This window comes from Salvelinus alpinus, chromosome 24 (assembly GCF_045679555.1).
Source record: "Salvelinus alpinus chromosome 24, SLU_Salpinus.1, whole genome shotgun sequence".
NCBI classification, from domain to species: Eukaryota; Metazoa; Chordata; class Actinopteri; order Salmoniformes; family Salmonidae; genus Salvelinus; species Salvelinus alpinus.
In genome coordinates, this window is record NC_092109.1 from 12,307,382 (window position 1) to 12,325,867 (window position 18,486).

The 18,486-nt window shown below is 38.6% G+C and overlaps 1 protein-coding gene across 1 annotated transcript in view; it reads left to right on the forward strand.

Annotated features, from left to right (window-relative positions):
* The first annotated feature begins 989 nt into the window (after positions 1–989).
* LOC139552167 (corticotropin-releasing factor-binding protein-like) overlaps positions 990–18,486 on the forward strand; it is a 42,201-nt gene continuing 24,704 nt past the window's right edge. The window contains exons 1-6 of the mRNA XM_071363612.1: positions 990–1,176; positions 1,504–1,597; positions 2,200–2,357; positions 6,148–6,358; positions 7,856–8,004; positions 8,408–8,525. Coding sequence (XP_071219713.1) covers positions 1,096–1,176; positions 1,504–1,597; positions 2,200–2,357; positions 6,148–6,358; positions 7,856–8,004; positions 8,408–8,525 — 811 coding nt within the window. The 5' untranslated portion in view covers positions 990–1,095. The remainder of the gene's footprint in view (positions 1,177–1,503; positions 1,598–2,199; positions 2,358–6,147; positions 6,359–7,855; positions 8,005–8,407; positions 8,526–18,486) is intronic.

Sequence of the window (18,486 nt, forward strand, 5' to 3'; positions counted from 1 at the left end):
TTTTACAGTTCAGAAGGACTATTTTTAGATTAACACTGGTATTGAACTGGTATTGTTCTGTACCTTACACCTTGTGATGACAGCTTAAAACACGGGACAGTTGAGCTAAAGGATGGGCAAAGTGCTCTCTCTCTCTCTCTCTCTCTCTCTCTCTCTCTCTCTCTCTCTCTCTCTCTCTCTCTCTCTCTCTCTCTCTCTCTCTCTCTCTCTCTCTCTCTCTCTCTCTCTCTCTCTCTCTCGCTCTCTCTCTCTGTTTCTCCCCCCTTTCTCTCTCTCTCTCTCTCTCTCTCTCTCTCTCTCTCTCTCTCTCTCTGTCTCTTTCTCGCTTTGTCTCTCTCTCTCGCTCTCTATCTCTTTCTTTCTCTCTCTCTCTCTCTCTCTCTGAATTCATTTTAATTTAAAGGGTTTTATTGGCATGGAAACCTATGTTTACATTGCCAAAGCAAGTGAAATAGCTCATAAACACAAGTGAAATAAACAATCCGAAATTGTAAGCACTACACACACATTTTTTTTTAAATAATAGAGACATTTCAAATGTACAGTGTTGTAACAATGTGCAAATTGTGTAGTTGTAGTACAAAAGGGAAAATAAATAAACTGATAAATATAGGTTGCATTTACAATGGTGCTTGTGCTTCACTGGTTGCCCTTTTCTTGTGGCAACAGGTTATACATCTTGCTGTTGTGATGACACACTGGTATTTAACCTAATAGATATGAGAGTTTATCAAAATTGGATCTCAAATTCTTTGTTGGTCTGTGTAATCTGAGGGAAATATGTGTCTCTAGCAGGAGGTTAGGAAGTGAAGCCCCCCCTCTCTGCTCATCTCTCTCTCTCTCTCTGCTCATCTGACACAGAGTCACAGGCACACGGTGATTCCTGATTTGCTCTCGTCACAAACACGCAATCTGGTTGGTAGAGCCTATATGAGGGACAGTGTATCCATTGATCTTTACCGCGTACGTTTTTATTGAGGCGCGCGCGGTGTGTCGACCTATAAAAGAGGAGTGCGGCTTGGAGCGCGGGACCAGACTTTCCCCTGTTCTGTTCTTGAGGTGCGATAGAGACTCCATACAAAGATACTGAGCAATATGGAGGGGACTTTCCGAGAGCAGCTTTTCTTCCTTGTGTTATGTCTGTCATTTCTGAAGGGAGACACCAGATACATCGAGGTAAGCCTCAGAAGTCACTTTGCCCGTTAATTTACCTTTTTCGTTCCCATGTGTTTAATGTACTAGACTTTGTCATACGAGCTCAATTAATGCAATAATGTTTTCTGTATGAGAAAAGTTGTTACAACTTTTTGTACTCAGTCAAATAATGTTATCATTGTAATAACTGTCATTGTGCACTTGATTTATGCATTACGTACGCTTCTAACCTTTACTAAAACACTTGAGTTATCTTGCTTGACGGTATATTGTTGTATATGTTGTCCACATTAAATCTTGACTTTCTTTTTCTAAATATTATCTAAATGTGGTTGTTTTTGTGTGCAGGAAAATGACATTACACCAGAGGGATTATTTGCACTTCTTAATTCAGAGCTCAAAAGAGAAATACCCGAGACATTCATTTACAGGCGACCCCTCCGTAAGTAACTAACTGAAGTAATTTCTTAAAAGCCTTTACTATGCATATTTGCCGTATACACGGTCGATCTGTGAAGCAATAAAAAAAAATTGCCGACATGATCAAATCTTCAAAAATGCTTTTATTTAGCATGAAAGGTATATAAAAATGTACATTTTGAATTGTTCAGTCACAATTGTGTATGGATTTGTGTGAATACTATATAATCGAAAATAATACATGTGTGATTTAGGCCTCTTGTAATTTATATAATTATAATCTGAATATAACTTTATTGACTAAATTTACAAATTGATGTATACTACTTGAGGAATTGGAAATGTATATTAGATTGCATTTTTTTGTCAGAAAAAAAGATAAACAGCCAATGTGCACACAATTTAATGTTAACCCTGTCTCTGTCTCCATTTCTCTCTCCCTCTCCATGTCATCTCTCTTTCTGTCTCTATATCTCCCACTCTCCCCCTCTCTTTTACTCCCACACCCATCTCCCTCCTTCTTCCCCTCTTCCCTATCTCTCCCCTCTTTCTCTCCTCCTTCTCCCTATCCTTCTCTACCACCTTCCCTTTCTTCCTCCCGTCCTCATCCTCTCCCGCTCTCAGGTTGTCTGGACATGGTGGCAGTAGAGGGTCAGTTCACCTTCACAGCAGACCGGCCTCAGCTCAGCTGTGCTGCTTTCTTCATCGCTGAGCCCGAACAGGTCATCAGTGTGGAGTATGACAGCGTCGACATCGACTGCAGGGGAGGAGACTTCATCAAGGTAACCGCACGCACACATGCAAAGTACACACGCACAGCAAACACACACACACCACCTCTTTCACACCCACATACATCCCAAATACTATTCCCCTCCCACCTTCACCTTGACTGACGTCAGCACCACCAGGTCCAGGGATAGATTCACTTTTCCAGACAATTGATGGGATGAAATTCCCGGCAGATTATTTTGTTGTTTTTCGTGCCCAGGTCTGAGTAGTGCTCTTCCCCCGAGGCTAGGCGTAATCCCTCACCTTACCCCCTGGCCTGGGAACACTCGTTCTCAGTAGAAGATAATTACAGACTCCTAAATACCACAAAATGATACAGTCACTTAGCAGATGCTGTCACCAAGGGTAACATAGGGTATTTTCCGGTGTCGTTTTCTTACTTGACTTTTGTGAATTTGTGCTAAGGCTTCAATTGAGTCCCACCCTTGATTTACAGCCAGGTCATACCAGATCGACTTCAGTATTCAACGTTTGTCCAAGTCCCCAGGACATCGGGAGATACCTCCAATACCGTCCACTAGGGGCAACCTGAGCACCTATTACCATCTAGTAGGCTCCAAGGATGGCGGGTTCAATCCCAGTGCTAGGCACTCTTTGTATTTTTCTGTTTTAACCCTATCCCAAACCTTAAGCCTTACCGTAGACCTTTACACTCATACGCATACAGTGGGGAGAACAAGTATTTGATACACTGCCGATTTTGCAGGTTTTCCTACTTACAAAGCATGTAGAGGTCTGTAATTTTTATCATAGGTACACTTCAACTGTGAGAGACGGAATCTAAAACAAAAATCCAGAAAATCACATTGTATGATTTTTAAATAATTAATTTGCATTTTATTGCATGACATAAGTATTTGATCACCTACCAACCAGTAAGAATTCCGGCTCTCACAGACCTGTTAGTTTTTCTTTAAGAAGCCCTCCTGTTCTCCACTCATTACCTGTATTAACTGCACCTGTTTGAACTCGTTACCTGTATAAAAGACACCTGTCCACACACAATCAAACAGATTCCAACCTCTCCACAATGGCCAAGACCAGAGAGCTGTGTAAGGACATCAGGGATAAAATTGTAGACCTGCACAAGGCTGGGATGGGCTACAGGACAATAGGCAAGCAGCTTCGTGAGAAGGAAACAACTGTTGGCGCAATTATTAGAAAATGGAAGAAGTTCAAGATGACGGTCAATCACCCTCGGTCTGGGGCTCCATGCAAGATTTCACCTCGTGGGGCATCAATGATCATGAGGAAGGTGAGGGATCAGCCCAGAACTACACGGCAGGACCTGGTCAATGACCTGAAGAGAGCTGGGACCACAGTCTCAAAGAAAACCATTAGTAACACACTACGCCGTCATGGATTAAAATCCTGCAGCGCACGCAAGGTCCCCCTGCTTAAGCCAGTGCATGTCCAGGCCTGTCTGAAGTTTGCCAATGACCATCTGGATGATCCAGAGGAGGAATGGGAGAAGGTCATGTGGTCTGATGAGACAAAAATAGAGCTTTTTGGTCTAACTCCACTCGCCGTGTTTGGAGGAAGAAGAAGTATGAGTACAACCCCAAGAACACCATCCCAACCGTGAAGCATGGAGGTGGAAACATCATTCTTTGGGGATGCTTTTCTGCAAAGGGGACAGGACGACTGCACCGTATTGAGGGGAGGATGGATGGGGCCATGTATCGCGAGATCTTGGCCAACAACCTCCTTCCCTCAGTAAGAGCATTGAAGATGGGTCGTGGCTGGGTCTTCCAGCATGACAACGACACGAAGCACACAGCCATGGCAACTAAGGAGTGGCTCCGTAAGAAGCATCTCAAGGTCCTGGAGTGGCCTAGCCAGTCTCCAGACCTGAACCCAATAGAAAATCTTTGGAGGGAGCTGAAAGTCCGTATTGCCCAGCGACAGCCCCGAAACCTGAAGGATCTGGAGAAGATCTGTAGGGAGGAGTGGGCCAAAATCCCTGCTGCAGTGTGTGCAAACCTAGTCAAGAACTACAGGAAATGTATGATCTCTGTAATTGCAAACAAAGGTTTCTGTACCAAATATTAAGTTCTGCTTTTCTGATGTATCAAATACTTATGTCATGCAATAAAATGCAAATTAATTACTTAAAAATCATACAATGTGATTTTCTGGATTTTTGTTTTAGATTCCGTCTCTCATAGTTGAAGTGTACCTATGATAAAAATTACAGACCTCTACATGCTTTGTAAGTAGGAAAACCTGCAAAATCGGCAGTGTATCAAATACTTGTTCTCCCCACTGTATGTGGGTTGAAAATGGCATCTTTGGGCACTAATAAGCACCTAATCGGAAAGCAGTATTTTGAAAGATGAGACATTGAGGATTATAATAAATACTGATTTGATGTCGTACAAGCAAGCCAAACACCCGTGAGTCCAAATGTGCACTTCACATTTCTATATTATACAACTCATGTCATATACAGTGTCAACGTTTTTTTCATCGCTGTGTTTGATGTACAGTTACAAGATGACATGGGGTCGGAACCTGGGTTGTTCATTGTGAAGAACACCCGCCTGAACGCACGCATGACTCCTTTCTCTGCGCCCCAAAATGACGATTGGTTTCTCTGAATTGCCTTGTGGAAAGCCTTACACTGTAAGATCATATTTTATAACTTGGCTAGTCCTGTTGGCAACAGAACAAGCTCGCAAGTAACACCCACCTGACACAGATTGCGATTTATAATGAGATGTTATTTTTTTTACAGTAATTGTGTTTGGATGCAGGGCTGTGTTCCAAACAAAACAACTACAAGTGTGCTTGTTCTAGTTCCTTAACGGCACATGGGACAGCTACAGCACCATATAGTTGAGGACTCTTCTTTGAGTCATAAAAGTGTATTGGAATTACTTTGGAACTGTAAACGCTTTGGAGGGGTGTTTGGCCACTTGGAGTTAGTCTTCTCACTCAAATCCTTGTCATTTTTCTGTTTTATGTTGCACCCACCTCAAATTTTCCAGGAATACTCTTATCATCTTACTAAATGTCCAGAATCCAGAATATTTTCAGATTTCGTTATCAACAAATGCGGTGAAAAGTACAGTAAATGTCAAATGCACATAAAATCAACAGTGTAATGTTTGGATTCAGTCTTGTGTCAGGTGAACTGTTGTTTCATCAACTTTGGTCAGATAGTTTCCCCATGATCTCAAAACTGTTCCTTTCAATTGCTACCATGCTTATGCATTTGCTTTTCACATTTCTTCTGTAAGAAACATTTGAATTTAGCCATATTCATATCGGCCAATTCCCTCGAGTGTAAAGGGTTAGCCAGTCGGAATTAATGGCTAAACTTAACTGTAGAAATTTGACGTTTTAAAAAATTGCATTGTTTAGAAGGAGTGCAAGGGCAAATTGAGTCACAGAGTACGCATTTTCTAACGGAAATATGCAAATACATGCTACAACGCGCCAATAGGATCTCGCTAGCTTGTGCTTGGCTCTGTCCACCGCCTTGCTTGTTCTGCCCACTATGCTTAACTTGCTCCCATTGGAAATGATACCCTGTGGTCTATCTTGGGTTAGTTCTTAGGTGATACCTTGTTTGGAATTAACCACACACAGACACAACAGAGTCACTTCTTGATTTGAACACTGGCGCAAACGGAATCCACCTTTAAAAGTCAATTACAGTGAACAGGTTGTTCATCTGCATTTTTTGGAACCCTCGTTATGCTTACAGAGAAAACTTCTGGAGATTGGATTTGATTGAATGCTTTTGATGAAGTCCACATCTCTCTCCTCTCCCAGGTGTTTGACGGCTGGGTGATGAAGGGAGAGAAGTTCCCTAGTTCTCAGGACCACGCCCTGCCGTTGATGGAACGCTATGTGGATTACTGCGACTCTGGGACTGTCAGGAGAACCGTGCGGTCGTCTCAGAACGTTGCCATGCTGTTCTTCCGCATTCACACTGCCGGGAGCTCCTTCACGCTGACAGTCAGGAAACCCATCAACCCTTTCCGTGAGTAGAGACCTGCACCAGCCTGATGGCCAGTCTTCGTGTTAATGACCTTTAAGTTTGTACTTTGAGTGCATGAACTGAAGCCCCGCATCAGTTGTCCTGATCTTCTCCACATTCTGATTGTGCCCACATTTGTCGACAGGTGTAGACAATCAAAAGTCGCATTGTGAACTGATTGTGATTAGATCTTCCTGACCACCTCCAGAGGTAGTCGAAGATATAACTTGTACGGATTTCCTTGAAGTGTAAACAGATCCGGACAACTAAAGCTTAAAGCCAATTTATGCTTGCTCTGGGGGACACCGTAGAGAAGGCTAGAAGCAATTGCAGAGTCTCCGGGGGCTTGCGGAAGCCAAATCGAGCTCCGTACCACATCGCCGCGTACCTCCCAAATGTTGTAACAATGCGTCGGGCTCTGTGTAGCTCTGCAATGACATGATTAGTTGATGGTAGGTGGGAGCAAGAGGTCCTGTATAAACACAAACTCATTTCCTTGACAACAGCTCTGATCTGCTCCACGAAGTGCAAGAAGTAGGCCTATAAATGATCTGACTTCTGTAACTGAAAGGTTGCTAGATCGAATCCCCGAGCTGACAAGGTAAAAATCTGCCCCTGAGCAAGGCAGTTAACCCACTGTCCCTAGGCCGTTATTGTAAATAAGAATTTGTTCTTAACTGACTTGCCTAGTTAAATAAAGGTTAAGTAAAAATAAATAAAAAGATGTCGGATTGACCATGTAGAGCCTTTTATACCTTTTGGCCAAATTCACGCTTGTCCCGCTCTCTAAAAAGAAATCACACCGGCCAGTTGAAGTAGTAATTATGGACAAAGATACCTCTACAATTCCTCCAGAATTAACATCGTGGTCTTCATTAGAAACAAAGTGCCTATACTGGCACTGTGGTCGGATGCCACAGGCCAATCGAAATTAGATAACGCATATAGAAGTAAGGATATTTATGAAGAGATATCGTCCCGAATGAGAGAAAAAGGGTTCTCCCGTTCCCACGTCCAATGCCAGTGAAAAATATTAATAAAATACTGGAAAACATTGTACAGAAAGGCCAAGGGCTGTAATAACAGGCGTGCTATTAGGTGTGCCAACATGGGGCAGGATGCCAATGTAATGCTATAATAGTACTTTATACCACGTTATAATGCCAGGGTTGTGTGCTAATGTTTTAGGTGACCCTTTAGGTTGTTCAAGCTGCTCACGTCTAAGCCGTACTTGTGTGTGTGTGTTTGCATTTGTACTAAGCAATTTTTCCCACTTAAATGGATGCATTTCTGCTATAAGGTCAACACGCCTAGAGACACTGATATATCCCCCAACCCGCGCACCAATGACATGGGCGTCAATTAAGGCAGCCCCCCGCACCTCTCTGATCCAGAGGGGTTGGGTTAAATACAGAAGATACATTTCTGTTCAATGCATTGTTGTGCAACTGACGAGTTATCCCTTTCCTATCTCATGCCACCCCACCTCTCCCCCTACAGCCTGTAATATCATCTCACAGACACCAGAGGGCAGCTTCACCATGGTGATACCCCAGCAGCACAGGAACTGCAGCTTCTCCATCATTTACCCTGTAGAGATCAAGATTGCTGAGCTCAGCCTGGGACACCTCAACGACTTCCCCATCAAGGTGAGCCCTGAGCAGGGAAACATCTGAGCCTAGAGGTCCGAAGCACTGCTCATTTTCTTTTCGCCCCGGGATATGTTTTGGTTGATTAATGTCACTCACTAATTAGCCAGAGATTCCACTAACTAGGTGTCACAGGTCTGAATCAAAAATCCTGATAAGAGGGGAAGAATAGATAAAACATCAGCGATTCTGGCTTCTGGCAGGAGGTGGTTTAGTGAACTACCCTGCCAAAGACCTAGAGAACTGTGTTAGCTCCCAGTGAAGATGAGTGGATGCTTGGAGTCGGTGGAGATGAGTGTGAGGGGGTAGAAGGAAAGAAAGAAAGATGTAAGGAAGGAAGGAAGAAAGTAAGGGAGGGAAGTAAAAATACTTGTTAATCCATTGAGCTGGTCTTTCTCTACAGAGGTCCATCCCAGGCTGTGCGGGAGCAGGGGACTTTGTGGAGCTGCTGGGAGGGAACGGGATGGACCCGTCTAAAATGTTCCCTGTAGCTGACCTTTGCTACAACTTTAACGGTCCCGGTGAGCGGTACCCACAGCATCACCATCCTAACTACAGTAGATCTTTACTACCCACCATCACCATCCTAACTAGAATATATCTGTATTACCCACCATCACCATCCTAAGTAGAATATATCTTTATTACCCACCATCACCATCCTAACTAGAATATATCTTTATTACCCACCATCAACATCCTAACTAGAACATATCTTTATTAACCCCACCATCACCATCCTAACTAGAATATATCTTTATTACCCACCATCACATCCTAACTAGAAAATATCTTTATTACCCACCATCACCATCCTAACTAGAATATATCTTTATTACCCACCATCACCATCCTAACTAGAATATATCTTTATTACCCACCATCACCATCCTAACTAGAATATATCTTTATTACCCACCATCACCATCCTAACTAGAATATATCTTTATTACCCACCATCACCATCCTAACTAGAATATATCTTTATTAACCCCACCATCACCATCCTAACTAGAATATATCTTTATTAACCCCACCATCACCATCCTAACTAGAATATATCTTTATTAACCCCACCATCACCATCCTAACTAGAATATATCTTTATTACCCACCATCACCATCCTAACAAGAATATATCTTTATTACCCACCATCACCATCCTAACAAGAATATATCTTTATTACCCACCATCACCATCCTAACTAGAATATATCTTTATTACCTACCATCACCATCCTAAGTAGAATATATCTTTACTACCCGCCATCACCATCCTAACTAGAATATATCTTTATTACCCACCATCACCATCCTAACTAGAATATATATTTATTACCCACCATCACCATCCTAACTAGAATATATCTTTATTACCCACCATCACCATCCTAACTAGAATATATCTTTATTACCCACCATCACCATCCTAACTAGAATATATCTTTATTACCCACCATCACCATCCTAACTAGAATATATCTTTATTACCCACCATCACCATCCTAACTAGAATATATCTTTATTACCCACCATCACCATCCTAACAAGAATATAGCTTTACTACCCACCATCACCATCCTAACTAGAATATATCTTTATTACCCACCATCACCATCCTAACTAGAATATATCTTTATTACCCACCATCACCATCCTAACAAGAATATATCTTTATTAACCCCACCATCACCATCCTAACTAGAATATATCTTTATTACCCACCATCACCATCCTAACTAGAATATATCTTTATTACCCACACCATCACCATCCTAACTAGAATATATCTTTATTACCCACCATCACCATCCTAACTAGAATATATCTTTATTAACCCCACCATCACCATCCTAACTAGAATATATCTTTATTACCCACCATCACCATCCTAACAAGAATATATCTTTATTACCCACCATCACCATCCTAACAAGAATATATCTTTATTACCCACCATCACCATCCTAACTAGAATATATCTTTATTACCCACCATCACCATCCTAACTAGAATATATCTTTATTACCCACCATCACCATCCTAAGTAGAATATATCTTTACTACCCACCATCACCATCCTAACTAGAATATATCTTTATTACCCACCATCACCATCCTAACTAGAATATATCTTTATTACCCACCATCACCATCCTAACTAGAATATATCTTTATTACCCACCATCACCATCCTAAGTAGAATATATCTTTACTACCCACCATCACCATCCTAACTAGAATATATCTTTATTACCCACCATCACCGCCCTAACTAGAATATATCTTTATTACCCACCATCACCATCCTAACTAGAATATATCTTTATTACCCACCATCACCATCCTAACTAGAATATATCTTTATTAACCCCACCATCACCATCCTAACTAGAATATATCTTTATTACCCACCATCACCATCCTAACTAGAATATATCTTTATTACCTACCATCACCATCCTAAGTAGAATATATCTTTACTACCCGCCATCACCATCCTAACTAGAATATATCTTTATTACCCACCATCACCATCCTAACTAGAATATATCTTTATTACCCACCATCACCATCCTAACTAGAATATATCTTTATTACCCACCATCACCATCCTAACAAGAATATATCTTTATTACCCACCATCACCATCCTAACAAGAATATATCTTTATTACCCACCATCACCATCCTAACTAGAATATATATTTATTACCTACCATCACCATCCTAAGTAGAATATATCTTTACTACCCGCCATCACCATCCTAACTAGAATATATCTTTATTACCCACCATCACCATCCTAACTAGAATATATCTTCATTACCCACCATCACCATCCTAACTAGAATATATCTTTATTACCCACCATCACCATCCTAACTAGAATATATCTTTATTACCCACCATCACCATCCTTACTAGAATATATCTTTATTACCCACCATCACTATCCTAACTAGAATATATCTTTATTACCCACCATCACCATCCTAACTAGAATATATCTTTATTACCCACCATCACCATCCTAACTAGAATATATCTTTATTACCCACCATCACCATCCTAACTAGAATATATCTTTATTACCCACCATCACCATCCTAACAAGAATATAGCTTTACTACCCACCATCACCATCCTAACTAGAATATATATTTATTACCCACCATCACCATCCTAACTAGAATATATCTTTATTACCCACCATCACCATCCTAACTAGAATATATCTTTATTACCCACCATCACCATCCTAACTAGAATATATCTTTATTACCCACCATCACCATCCTAACAAGAATATATCTTTAATACCCACCATCACCATCATAACTAGAATATATCTTTATTACCCACCATCACCATCCTAACTAGAATATATCTTTATTACCCACCATCACCATCCTAACTAGAATATATCTTTATTACCCACCATCACCATCCTAACTAGAATATATCTTTATTAACCCCACCATCACCATCCTAACTAGAATATATCTTTATTACCCACCATTACCATCCTAACTAGAATATGTCTTTATTAACCCCACCATCACCATCCTAACTAGAATATATCTTTATTACCCACCATCACCATCCTAACTAGAATATATCTTTATTAACCCCACCATCACCATCCTAACTAGAATATATCTTTATTACCCACCATCACCATCCTAACAAGAATATATCTTTATTACCCACCATCACCATCCTAACAAGAATATATCTTTATTACCCACCATCACCATCCTAACTAGAATATATCTTTATTACCTACCATCACCATCCTAAGTAGAATATATCTTTACTACCCGCCATCACCATCCTAACTAGAATATATCTTTATTACCCACCATCACCATCCTAACTAGAATATATCTTTATTACCCACCATCACCATCCTAACTAGAATATATCTTTATTACCCACCATCACCATCCTAACTAGAATATATCTTTATTACCCACCATCACCATCCTAACTAGAATATATCTTTATTACCCACCATCACCATCCTAACTAGAATATATCTTTATTACCCACCATCACCATCCTAACTAGAATATATCTTTATTACCCACCATCACCATCCTAACTAGAATATATCTTTATTACCCACCATCACTATCCTAACTAGAATATATCTTTATTACCCACCATCACCATCCTAACTAGAATATATATTTATTACCTACCATCACCATCCTAACTAGAATATATCTTTATTACCCACCATCACCATCCTAACTAGAATATATCTTTATTACCCACCATCACCATCCTAACAAGAATATAGCTTTACTACCCACCATCACCATCCTAACTAGAATATATATTTATTACCCACCATCACCATCCTAACTAGAATATATCTTTATTACCCACCATCACCATCCTAACTAGAATATATCTTTATTACCCACCATCACCATCCTAACAAGAATATATCTTTATTAACCCCACCATCACCATCATAACTAGAATATATCTTTATTACCCACCATCACCATCATAACTAGAATATATCTTTATTACCCACCATCACCGCCCTAACTAGAATATATCTTTATTACCCACCATCACCATCCTAACTAGAATATATCTTTATTACCCACACCATCACCATCCTAACTATAATATATCTTTATTACCCACCATCACCATCCTAACTAGAATATATCTTTATTAACCCCACCATCACCATCCTAACTAGAATATATCTTTATTGCCCACCATCACCACCCTAACAAGAATATATCATTATTACCCACCATCACCATCCTAACAAGAATATATCTTTATTACCCACCATCACCATCCTAACTAGAATATATCTTTATTACCTACCATCACCATCCTAACTAGAATATATCTTTATTAACCCCACCATCACCATCCTAACTAGAATATATCTTTATTACCCACCATCACCATCCTAACAAGAATATATCTTTATTACCCACCATCACCATCCTAACAAGAATATATCTTTATTACCCACCATCACCATCCTAACTAGAATATATCTTTATTAACCCCACCATCACCATCATTACTAGAATATATCTTTATTACCCACCATCACCATCATAACTAGAATATATCTTTATTACCCACCATCACCGCCCTAACTAGAATATATCTTTATTACCCACCATCACCATCCTAACTAGAATATATCTTTATTACCCACACCATCACCATCCTAAATAGAATATATCTTTATTACCCACCATCACCATCCTAAGTAGAATATATCTTTATTACCCACCATCACCATCCTAACTAGAATATATCTTTATTACCCACCATCACCATCCTAACTAGAATATATCTTTATTAACCCCACCATCACCATCCTAACTAGAATATATCTTTATTAACCCCACCATCACCATCCTAACTAGAATATATCTTTATTACCCACCATCACCATCCTAACAAGAATATATCTTTATTACCCACCATCACCATCCTAACAAGAATATATCTTTATTACCCACCATCACCATCCTAACTAGAATATATCTTTATTACCTACCATCACCATCCTAAGTAGAATATATCTTTACTACCCGCCATCACCATCCTAACTAGAATATATCTTTATTACCCACCATCACCATCCTAACTAGAATATATCTTTATTACCCACCATCACCATCCTAACTAGAATATATCTTTATTACCCACCATCACCATCCTAACTAGAATATATCTTTATTACCCACCATCACCATCCTAACTAGAATATATCTTTATTACCCACCATCACCATCCTAACTAGAATATATCTTTATTACCCACCATCACCATCCTAACTAGAATATATCTTTATTACCCACCATCACCATCCTAACTAGAATATATCTTTATTACCCACCATCACTATCCTAACTAGAATATATCTTTATTACCCACCATCACCATCCTAACTAGAATATATATTTATTACCTACCATCACCATCCTAACTAGAATATATCTTTATTACCCACCATCACCATCCTAACTAGAATATATCTTTATTACCCACCATCACCATCCTAACAAGAATATAGCTTTACTACCCACCATCACCATCCTAACTAGAATATATATTTATTACCCACCATCACCATCCTAACTAGAATATATCTTTATTACCCACCATCACCATCCTAACTAGAATATATCTTTATTACCCACCATCACCATCCTAACAAGAATATATCTTTATTAACCCCACCATCACCATCATAACTAGAATATATCTTTATTACCCACCATCACCATCATAACTAGAATATATCTTTATTACCCACCATCACCGCCCTAACTAGAATATATCTTTATTACCCACCATCACCATCCTAACTAGAATATATCTTTATTACCCACACCATCACCATCCTAACTATAATATATCTTTATTACCCACCATCACCATCCTAACTAGAATATATCTTTATTAACCCCACCATCACCATCCTAACTAGAATATATCTTTATTGCCCACCATCACCACCCTAACAAGAATATATCATTATTACCCACCATCACCATCCTAACAAGAATATATCTTTATTACCCACCATCACCATCCTAACTAGAATATATCTTTATTACCTACCATCACCATCCTAACTAGAATATATCTTTATTAACCCCACCATCACCATCCTAACTAGAATATATCTTTATTACCCACCATCACCATCCTAACAAGAATATATCTTTATTACCCACCATCACCATCCTAACAAGAATATATCTTTATTACCCACCATCACCATCCTAACTAGAATATATCTTTATTACCCACCATCACCATCCTAACTAGAATATATCTTTATTACCCACCATCACCATCCTAACTAGAATATATCTTTATTACCCACCATCACCATCCTAACTAGAATATATCTTTATTACCCACCATCACCATCCTAACTAGAATATATCTTTATTACCCACCATCACTATCCTAACTAGAATATATCTTTATTACCCACCATCACCATCCTAACTAGAATATATCTTTATTACCCACCATCACCATCCTAACTAGAATATATCTTTATTACCCACCATCACCATCCTAACTAGAATATATCTTTATTACCCACCATCACCATCCTAACAAGAATATAGCTTTACTACCCACCATCACCATCCTAACAAGAATATATCTTTATTACCCACCATCACCATCATAACTAGAATATATCTTTATTACCCACCATCACCGCCCTAACTAGAATATATCTTTATTACCCACCATCACCATCCTAACTAGAATATATCTTTATTACCCACACCATCACCATCCTAACTATAATATATCTTTATTACCCACCATCACCATCCTAACTAGAATATATCTTTATTAACCCCACCATCACCATCCTAACTAGAATATATCTTTATTGCCCACCATCACCATCCTAACAAGAATATATCATTATTACCCACCATCACCATCCTAACAAGAATATATCTTTATTACCCACCATCACCATCCTAACAAGAATATATCTTTATTACCCACCATCACCATCCTAACTAGAATATATCTTTATTACCTACCATCACCATCCTAAGTAGAATATATCTTTACTACCCGCCATCACCATCCTAACTAGAATATATCTTTATTACCCACCATCACCATCCTAACAAGAATATATCTTTACTACCCACCATCACCATCCTAACTAGAATTTATCTTTATTACCCACCATCACTATCCTAACTAGAATATATCTTTATTACCCACCATCACCATCCTAACTAGAATATATCTTTATTACCCACCATCACCATCCTAACTAGAATATATCTTTATTAACCCCACCATCACCATCATAACTAGAATATATCTTTATTACCCACCATCACCATCATAACTAGAATATATCTTTATTACCCACCATCACCGCCCTAACTAGAATATATCTTTATTACCCACCATCACCATCCTAACTAGAATATATCTTTATTACCCACACCATCACCATCCTAACTAGAATATATCTTTATTACCCACCATCACCATCCTAAGTAGAATATATCTTTATTACCCACCATCACCATCCTAACTAGAATATATCTTTATTACCCACCATCACCATCCTAACTAGAATATATCTTTATTACCCACCATCACCATCCTAACTAGAATATATCTTTATTAACCCCACCATCACCGCCCTAACTAGAATATATCTTTATTACCCACCATCACCATCCTAAGTAGAATATATCTTTATTAACCCCACCATCACCATCCTAACTAGAATATATCTTTATTACCCACCATCACCATCCTAACTAGAATATATCTTTATTACCCAACATCACCATCCTAACTAGAATATATCTTTACTACCCGCCATCACCATCCTGACTAGAATATATCTTTATTTCCCACCATCACCGCCCTAACTAGAATATATCTTTATTACCTTCCATCACCATCCTAACTAGAATATATCTTTATTACCCACACCATCACCATCCTAACTAAAATATATCTTTATTACCCACCATCACCATCCTAACTAGAATATATCTTTATTACCCACCATCACCATCCTAACTAGAATATATCTTTATTACCCACCATCACCATCCTAACTAGAATATATCTTTATTAACCCCACCATCACCATCCTAACTAGAATATATCTTTATTACCCACCATCACCATCCTAACTAGAATATATCTTTATTACCCAACATCACCATCCTAACTAGAATATATCTTTACTACCCGCCATCACCATCCTAACTAGAATATATCTTTATTTCCCACCATCACCGCCCTAACTAGAATATATCTTTATTACCTACCATCACCATCCTAACTAGAATATATCTTTATTACCCACCATCACCATCCTAACTAGAATATATCTTTATTACCCACCATCACCATCCTAACTAGAATATATCTTTATTACCCACAATCACCATCCTAACTAGAATATATCTTTATTACCCACCATCACCATCCTAACTAGAATATATCTTTATTACCCACCATCACCGCCCTAACTAGAATATATCTTTATTACCCACCATCACCATCTTAACTAGAATATATCTTTATTACCCACACCATCACCATCCTAACTAGAATATATCTTTATGACCCACCATCACCATCCTAAGTAGAATATATCTTTATTACCCACCATCACCATCCTAACTAGAATATATCTTTATTACCCACCATCACCATCAAAACTCGAATATATCTTTATTACCCACCATCACCATCCTAACTAGAATATATCTTTATTACCCACCATCACCATCAAAACTAGAATATATCTTTATTACCCACCATCACCATCCTAACTAGAATATATCTTTATTACCCACCATCACCATCCTAACTAGAATATATCTTTATTACCCACCATCACCATCCTAACTAGAATATATCTTTATTACCCACCATCACCATCAAAACTAGAATATATCTTTATTACCCACCATCACCATCCTAACTAGAATATATCTTTATTACCCACCATCACCATCATAACTAGAATATATCTTTATTACCCACCATCACCATCCTAACTAGAATATATCTTTATTACCCACCATCACCATCCTAACTAGAATATATCTTTATTAACCCCACCATCACCGCCCTAACTAGAATATATCTTTATTACCCACCATCACCATCCTAAGTAGAATATATCTTTATTACCCACCATCACCATCCTAACTAGAATATATCTTTATTAACCCCACCATCACATCCTAACTAGAATATATCTTTATTACCCACCATCACCATCCTAACTAGAATATATCTTTATTACCCACCATCACCATCCTAACAAGAATATATCTTTATTAACTCCACCATCACCGCCCTAACTAGAATATATCTTTATTACCCACCATCACCATCCTAACTAGAATATATCTTTATTACCCACCATCACCATCCTAACTAGAATATATCTTTATTACCCACCATCACCATCCTAACTAGAATATATCTTTATTACCCACCATCACCATCCTAACTAGAATATATCTTTATTACCCACCATCACCGCCCTAACTAGAATATATCTTTATTACCCACCATCACCATCCTAACTAGAATATATCTTTATTAACCACCATCACCATCCTAACTAGAATATATCTTTATTACCCACCATCACCGCCCTAACTAGAATATATCTTTATTACCCACCATCACCATCCTAACTAGAATATATCTTTATTAACCCCACCATCACCATCCTAAGTAGAATATATCTTTATTACCCACCATCACCATCCTAACTAGAATATATCTTTATTAACCCCACCATCACCTCCCTAACTAGAATATATCTTTATTAACCCCACCATCACCATCCTAAGTAGAATATATCTTTATTAACCCCACCATCACCATCCTAACTAGAATATATCTTTATTACCCACCATCACCATCCTAACTAGAATATATC